The sequence below is a fragment of the Emys orbicularis genome, chromosome 14 (genome assembly GCF_028017835.1).
Source record: "Emys orbicularis isolate rEmyOrb1 chromosome 14, rEmyOrb1.hap1, whole genome shotgun sequence".
NCBI lineage: Eukaryota > Metazoa > Chordata > Testudines > Emydidae > Emys > Emys orbicularis.
The window spans coordinates 11,266,002-11,274,394 of NC_088696.1; the positions used below are offsets into that span (position 1 = coordinate 11,266,002).

At 41.0% G+C, this 8,393-nt stretch overlaps 1 protein-coding gene across 1 annotated transcript; it reads right to left on the reverse strand.

Moving 5' to 3' along the window:
• Positions 1-4,679: 4,679 nt before the first annotated feature.
• Positions 4,680-7,979, reverse strand: ATMIN (ATM interactor). Its single transcript, XM_065416747.1, has 2 exons — positions 7,780-7,979; positions 4,680-6,761 (listed from the first exon to the last, which is right to left on the reverse strand). The coding sequence occupies exons 1-2, from the start codon at positions 7,971-7,973 to the stop codon at positions 4,925-4,927; spliced, it is 2,031 nt and encodes a 676-aa protein (XP_065272819.1). The 5' UTR covers positions 7,974-7,979; the 3' UTR covers positions 4,680-4,924.
• Positions 7,980-8,393: the final 414 nt, after the last annotated feature.

The following is an 8,393-nucleotide window of genomic DNA, read 5'->3' on the forward strand; positions in this document are numbered from 1 at the left end:
TTGTATTACTGTGCGCTGTAACTGCATATTTTAGAGAACTGAAATAAGACAACTGTTCATGGGTACCAGCAGTGTAAACTCATTTCTATTGAAAAAATGCTGCTGGTTTCCTTTAGGCCATAGTCACTGGTAACAGTGCATGCACAATTCACTCCTTTGTAAATAGAGTTTTAGGCTTAAACCAAAGAAAGGATAACCTGCGGCTCAGCATCATGAGCCTGTGGGGTGGCTAGCTATTCTACTTGGGTGGCTAGTAGTAGGAAACTTACCTGCTGTAATTCCACTCTCTGAACGCATCATAGAAATTGATCCCCACTCTTGAGTTTTGGGCTTCTGGAACAAAGCCTGAACTTCCAAAATGTGAAGTTGTGCAGGGCCACTGAGTCCACACAACATCTCCTCTTCCACAGAAGGTGGTACGTTTCACCTCTGTAGAGCATGCTTGTTCCCTTCTTTTTGAGCAAGAGGTTGAAGCAATTACCTATGAGAACTTATGTATCTAACCGCTTCACTTTGAGATGTCAGTATAATCAGTGCATCAGTTGGATGGCCACAGCCATCTATGCACTAAGAAATGCATTCTCTGGTTCTACAATAAAGCAGTGGGAACGTACTCTTCAAACCAAAGCATAAACATTGCTACAGATAGTAACAGATAAGATGGATTCATCCAGCCATAGTTCATCTGTCTCTCACAAGAATTGGATGGGTGAGAAGGAATCCAGTCATGCATCTTCAGAGAATCAGAATTACATGCAAGTAATTTCCCCTTCTCTCAATATACCATGCTGACTGGGTTCCTGCTTCTAGAGACCAAGAAACTTGAGGGGAGTTTCCACAAAGCAGCAGACTCACCAAATCATGGAGAACTAGAATGGCAAAAGGCAGTTTTGTACACTCAAGATTGTGGAGACTTCCAGGACACTCCCCCATTTGAGAATGTCAGGGAAATATTAAATAGGGGACAAGCAGCATAGGGCATGCATTGCAAGGCAGGTATGTAGAAAGATTTGTTGTTTGCATTACACAATTTCAAGTAGGGATACAGATGCCCACCAGCGGAGCCTGTTGGCTTGATTATAACACATTTAAGAAAGCAGGAAAAGCCAAAAGCTTCCCCAAGAAAAGACTGATTTGACAAAGGAATATCCTGCAACAGAAGAGTCACCTCCATCTAGCATATTGGTTAAGTCCTACATAGTAAAGAGGGAAACATTCTCAGTTTTGCACTGGGAGCTGTCACCAGAAAGGACGGGCTATAGATCACTTCCATCAGGTCTCCAGAAACAAAAACTTCTACACAGATGAGTGACTGGTTAGTATCAAACATACATCCAATACCCCCCACCCCCTCTTCCTGTGGGTAAGCAAGTGTTCCTTTGCCTTTACAAAACTGAAAACAGGATCTTGGATCCTTATTATTACTAGTGAACAAAATATGCTAAGGAGTTGCTCTGGGATCCGTGCATGACTTTTTAAATGACCAACTAAGGATATACTTGAAGGGATATGCCGAGTGCTTAATCTAGCCTCCTCCTTTCTGCTGCAGCCAAAAGGGTTACTCCTTTAGTCAATAAAGTAACTGGACATAGACCAGCTTAGTGAGAGGCAACACAACATTGAGGATAAGATACTCAAGTTTGAGAGAGAGAAGCCAAAACTCTAGAGCTCAATAATGACCCTAGATTAGTAAACATGCCCCAAGGCTACCAAAGAATAGACCAGAGACTGCAATGAGCTCAGGTAGCCAGCACGCATCCCAAATACATCTACAAGTAGAGAATGTGGCTACCTAAAGGCAATTACCAATTGGACAGCACAGGAAGCTGCATAATTTGACTTAATGGAATTTGAATGAAGGTCTGGTGACCACAGTTAAAGGAGAGAGGCTCAGGCTTCATCATTTGTCTATATGAATTATGTATTTTGTTCTTCTTTGGACTTCAGGCTCACTGGAATCATGTCTTATGGTACATCCAACCACAAGTACCAGAATACTATTGCAAAAATCAAAATTCAAGTTTCACTATGGTCTGAGCTGGTACTTGCCACCTTCTGGCAAATACTCCCAGTTAGAACAGTGTGCCACCTTCTGGCAAATACTCACAGTTAGAACAGTGTATCACATTTCTCTCAGTTTATGAAGACTGCAGGACTCAAGGCCTCTGGACAGCTCAAACTGGGTGCTCTGGTGCAAAGCACAAACCTTATCTTCTCCAAGGCAGACACAGATGGGCAAACCTCTCCAACAAGTTGTTCTTGTGCCTGAGAGCGGCTCCAAGATACACTGATGTCTATGAATCTGACTTCCTCATCTGGAGGAATCAGGATTGTGATGTCCAATGTCCCAAGATACCTACAGACAATGCCTTACTGATTGGCACACAACAACAGTGCCCCAAAATGCAACTCTGAAACACTGGCCTGAAGAGTGGGCTGAAGAGGCATAGAAAATTGGTGTGCCTGGGAGCTGAGGTATGCAATCCATCCACTGCACATCACACTAAGCTACCCCCATCACAGCAACGTTTTGGTGTACTAAGACAAGTGATCATGCAGCAGTTGGGGTTGGGTAAAAGCGGTCTGAAATGCTCTGAGGCAAAGCAATTCAAGTCATGAAGAACTCCCCCACAGAGAAGCCATCAGCACCTCAAATTCACTTCCTTGGCACTAGTGCTGTGGGTGAACATCTGCCTAGTGCAGCAGGGGAACAGCTGGGCAATGCACCCGTACATCGTGTAAATTACTCCATAGCGTTGGTGCCAGGTATGTTAAGGGTGACCTATTTGTACACAGACAGGCCAATGCTCCAAGTCCCCTCAAAGATACCGACTGGCATGCTTGTCAGAAATACACCAAGCCTCTGTTCTGAGCCACCACCAGGTAGCACTGACCCAGCATATTGGAAGTAGGAACAGCAAATGAGCTCCAGGGCTCCAAGATGTGCCTATGTTGGGAGAGTATCACTGTAGCGCCCAGCTCTGATGTGATCCAAGATAATCTGCTATTGCATCAAGCTCCAACTGCACAGCAAGCCCTGATAGAGCAATGGTGCTGTCAGTGCCCTGCAAGTTCACCATACTCTGATGAAATGGTAAGGCAATCTAGGGCCCAACATTACAAAGTCCTCTGGTGGGCCGAGCTCTGACAACACGCTAAGACAACAGATCTTGCTAGTGTGTTGAGGCATTCTGACCCCACTGCAGTACTCCAAACACCAATGGAGCCACAACCATCTGAATCCTGGAATTCCACTGCAATTGCCACCACCACTCAGGCTGCACCAAACCAAATCGCACTTTGAGTCTCCTACCAACACAGATAGAGAATTGTGCCTTTTACACACTGATCTTCAGAGCTGTGCCCTTTCCATAAACTGGAGACAGGGGAGCATGGAATCTGTTCCAAATATTTCTGGATGGCACACACAGGGCTCTAAGGCAAGGTACAGCTGCAACCAGCCTTCCAGACTGACCTTCAAGGCAGAACTGGATGCTCCTGAAATAAAGTTGCAAGAAAATACAAAAGTTAGTAACACCTCAGAAATACTAAAAGAAAGAAAAAAAAGTGATGCAAGGCTCACAGCAGAAATTCACATCAGAATAACTGCCTCTCCATTGAAATATATGACTGTTGTAACTGATCAGTTAGGAGAAGAAAGTAGATGAAGGAAATCTCCATGCTTTGAATATAATCAGCTTTTAACAGATAACTGCTGAAGTGAAGCCAGGGGCAGGAGGGGCTGCTGAGCCCACTGTGCAGAGGACCAATGTACCTGCTGCTATACAGGGAAGTCAGCAGCCTCAAACACTCTGAACTTTGGGAGATCTCCCTAGTCTTGTTCTGGAAGAGTAAGATTTAAGAGTAGTAATTTAGTCAACAGGCTTTCAGAGAATTCAGTCGTTACAAGTCTAACAGTTTCTATGGTTTTTGGTAAGGTTCGTAGTTATAGTATAACTAATATACTATTCCTCAAATTAGCAAATAACTGTGCTATTGGTAGGTGAATTACAATGTAACCTGATGATTTGTTCTGATCTTTCACTCACACAGACATTCTAATATTTAGAATTTCCTTGATTTTGTTTGCAGGGTTTCTTGCAAATCACAGTTTAGGAACACAAATCCCTCCTTAAAAAGTCCAAAAATACTTTAGACCTGTACGCTGTTTTATTACAGTATGTGCAGTGAAGTTACTGCATGATAACTTTAAGAGTTAAGTATCTCAAAAGTTCTTTTTATACCCTGTTAACACCAACGCTGATTATACCAATTCAGAGAGAAGTAAAAACAAGTGTCGCTATTCACATTAGTTGCACTTTAAATTATATACGCAATAATCAGCAAATTTGTGATCCAGGTTCATTTTTGGGACAACTGTTTGGAAACTACATCTACTAATAAATTCCTCAACATCTATTTTTGTATAGGATGGGTAAATCTTGCCATATTATAATCTTGTCAAATCTAAGACTTTAAAAAAACAAAAAGCAGCTTATGCCAAAAAGGGCTTTTTTGGTGAGCGAGATGTGTCAGAATTAGATAGGCCTACTTTTGCGTCAAGACAGTAAGCCCAGGTCTGAGCCAGAAGTATATAGGTATAGACAAATATAAAAGCCTGAACTGAGGTTCAATGGACATGTCGATATAGCTTTATAACACAGATCAACAACGGTAGGCACCACGAGAACATTCACTTTAAAAGTTCAAACTTACATTAACAGGTTACAAACATGTATACATATTCTATGTTTAAGTTACATATACAACAGCTTAAGTACCTTATGCATGAAAAGGTTTTTTTAGACCAACTGCATATGGGCAACTACATTCAACGTAGACAACTTGGTCAGTCCCTTCTCCCGCTCCCCACCCCAATAACTTAGTTTCAAACCACAAGGAAAACAATTTTATTAAGTAGCACTCAATGGCTTGTTCCAAACTTCTGACAAACCAAGGAACACAATTCTGCACAGGTCTGTGTTTCTACTGAACTGAACTGTGACTCCATTGTATTCCAGGCCAAGTCAGCCAGAAGAAAGTCATCCATAGCTGTCTGTGTCTCATTGCTGGTAAGGAATAGGCTTCCAAGGGTCTCAAAGCAGCTATCCATAGTCTGTGTTTCAGCACTATTCAGCTGGACTTTATTTTCTATATTTTGACTAGGTATATTTTTAGCAGCAGAGGGTATTTCTGTCTGGGTTTCGGTATCAGATGAGTCAGTGCTCATGGAGAAGCTGGACTGCTTCAAAATACTTCCCAAAGGCAAATGGGTGCTACTGTCTAAGAAGGAATTTAAGTCTGTCTGTGTCTGGGTATCAAACATTTCCAAACCTAAGAAGTTAGAATTTCCTCTGCAGCTATAGGATTGAGTGGCACTGTCCGAAAAAAATAAGTCAGTCTGTGTTTCAATGTCCAGAGATTCCAAGACTGGCTCAGAGTTCAGGTTACCAAGTTCACTCTCCTCAGTTTGTGTTTGAATATTGGAAGCTGAAAAGAACTCTTCAATGTCAAAGTCTATTCCCGTGCTCTGTGTAGGGCCAGAAGGCAGATGTGTATCAGCACCAGAGCTAGTGTCAGACAAAAGACCACGATTATCCAATGTCTGGCCAGACATGTTACCTGAAAAGATGTTTTCCAGATCATTTAGTAAGTCCATTGTCTGGGTTTGATTATCTGTCATATTTTGCTGTGGGAGTATATTAGTCTGTGTATTGAAGTTGATAATGGGTTCAGATTTTATTGTATCCTGACTCAGGGTCTTGCAGTTACTTCTTTGTAGCAATCTTTGATCCATGTTTGCAGCCATTAAATTGTTTTCTGGGAGCCCAATCTGGGTTGAAACATTGTAAGCTGAATGAACACTGTCAAAAATATCATTGCACATTACAGCCTGGTCCATTTGTACTCTCCCATCAATAGAGTTCTGTGTTCTATTGGTTTGAGTCTCTCTAGAAACACCACATGACTGGAAACAAGCCTGAGCAAAAGCATCAGTCTGGGCAGCTATGGATGAAGTCAGTTTAGAACTGGGCAACAGTGTCTGAGTCTGAACACTAACTGGTAGCGAAACCTGTGAACTGAATGTCAGGTCTGTCTGAGAGCAAGAGGATACAGAAGAATCAGGAGTCCAGGCTGCAGCTGGCATAAAGTTCTGTGAAATGTAAGATAAGTCAGTTTGTACATTTATTGAAGAGATTTTATTCTTGTGACACATGCTCCCCAGCTCTTGTACTGTACTATTTGATGTTACCTTACCCAAATTGACTTGGACACTGGTGCTAACTGGTTCAACATCACCAGAATTTGCCGTTTTTGAAATAGGCACTGTGTCTTTAAATACAAGTGCTTCAGCCTCCAATGCTGGAATCAGAATTCCTATAGACTGAGGTAATAAGTGAACAGTACTCATAACAGAGCCTTGATTATCAACAGCCACTACAACAGGTTTGACAGAGGAATCTGTTGCTGATACAAAAATAGGCAAGTGAGCAAACTGCATTACTGGAAGTTTAACCAAAGCTACTTTGGGCTTTGGCAAAAGCATCTTCGGTGTACACTTTGGCTGTGAGAGCATTTGCTTACTGATATTAGAACTGCAGGAGCCTTCAAAGGAGGCCATTAGTTTCATCTCAGATGATTCCAATTCCTGAGTGCAAGTACTACTGGTGCGTGCATTGATGAATGCTTCACTCGCTTTCTCTGCCAAGTGCTGATTGGAAACCTCAGTGCACATTTTCCTTTTCTTACTAGGTGGATCCCTGTAAACATGATACATTAAGAATTTATCTCACAGTTTAGAGACCAACAACAAAATCCTCCCTCCCAACTCTTTCAATCATGGCACTAGACCTTGTGGGAGTGGAGGTATAAGTTAAATCCTTCCGTAGGTCTGAATTGGCAGAAAAACTAATCCTGACCATGAGCTTTTTTTTTTTTTTACTTTAATAAGGAAGAGAATGAGGAAAATGCTAAAAGAGTAACCTCTCAGCATTTTGGGTTATGGTGTTTAAGAAAACGTTCAAAGAGTTTCCAAAGTAGGTAGTTACAGTCTTATAGAAAATTGGAGCCTAGGTTTTCTAATCCTTGCATACAAGAATGCACAAGTATTATAATCTTGCTGCATCTCACTCTGCAAAACACATACAGTAGTAGGATTCAGTAAATAGATTGCTTCATGCATGCACACTATTAGGAAGATTTATGCACATTTTATAGATGGCAATTTTTAATACTTATCTTTTTATTAACTGCCAATCTTATTGTTTTACTAATGAAAGCAACTGACACTTATGGTGCTGTATAAGTGTTAAGAGTAAAAATATTTAATTAACATTGCTTACTTCAGGCTACAGAACTACACTGGGTGTGCACATTCCCCGTCCAAGAGCATTCCCTTTCTACTTTCATAGGACTGCAGGTCGCACAGTTCCAACAAGAATCAATAGTAGCTCTAACAACAAATGCAATAAATGTCACCAGCAATAAGAGGACCACAGCTGGTAGCACTTCTTGTGCTAGACACTAGAAGCTTGATCTTACATAGTACTGGACACTCAATTCCCATTGCCATCAATGGAGCTAGGACTGCTGTAAGTAACGGAAGGAAGAAGTAGCAAACTGCATTAGCGTTAGTGGGAGTTAACTGCATATAGGTAGGAGACAGGCCCACCTCCTATCAACCGAAAGGAGTTAATTATGAGGCACATGTAGGAAGATGTCATAATACTTAATATAAAATAAATTAAATCACTTAATCAATAATAGCTTCACTGTTACCTGTGCTCTGCAGGGATCTCATGGCCAGTTCTGTAAACATGAGACAGTAATGCTGTTCTGCTGGCATAAGGGCACCCACAAGTACACTGGAAAGTCTTGCCACAGTCTTCTATATGTCGTTTCAAGTCCCATTCCGTGCCATATGAGTTGCTACATTTATCACATTTGTGCTTCTTTTCAGCATGCATTTTCATAAAGTGCTAAAATTCACAGTGAAAGTTAGACAAGTTAGCAATACAAAGGAATTGGTTAAGAGTCATTTCTTTACAAGACAGATACAGTGTTACACATGCAAAACAATTTAGGAGATATGCTAGTCTTGGAGAAGAGTGAAAAAACTATCCTTAATTAGAAACAGTTTTAAGAACTCAATAGAAATATTTAGGCATTTCATTGAAAAAAGATTTAAAAATTTAAATATTTTCTTGCACTGCTCGAGGCACAAACAATACAATACTATTCTAAAGCCGTGAGAACTACAGAATGAAGAGAAGTCTAGTTTCATTGTCCAAGTTGAGGTGAGGGCAAAAAGTAAACAATGAAAAATTGCTTAAATTAGTTTTAATTAGTTATTTGTACAAAAAACAGTAGTTTAAATGTGATTTTACACCATC

Coding starts and splice junctions, on each gene's coding strand:
- ATMIN (XM_065416747.1), bottom strand. CDS start 7,973: ATGAAAATGCATGCTGAAAAGAAGCACAAATGTGATAAATGTAGCAAC. Junction 6,762..7,779: donor GAGATCCCTGCAGAGCACAG/GTAACAGTGAAG, acceptor TCATGTTTACAG/GGATCCACCTAGTAAGAAAA.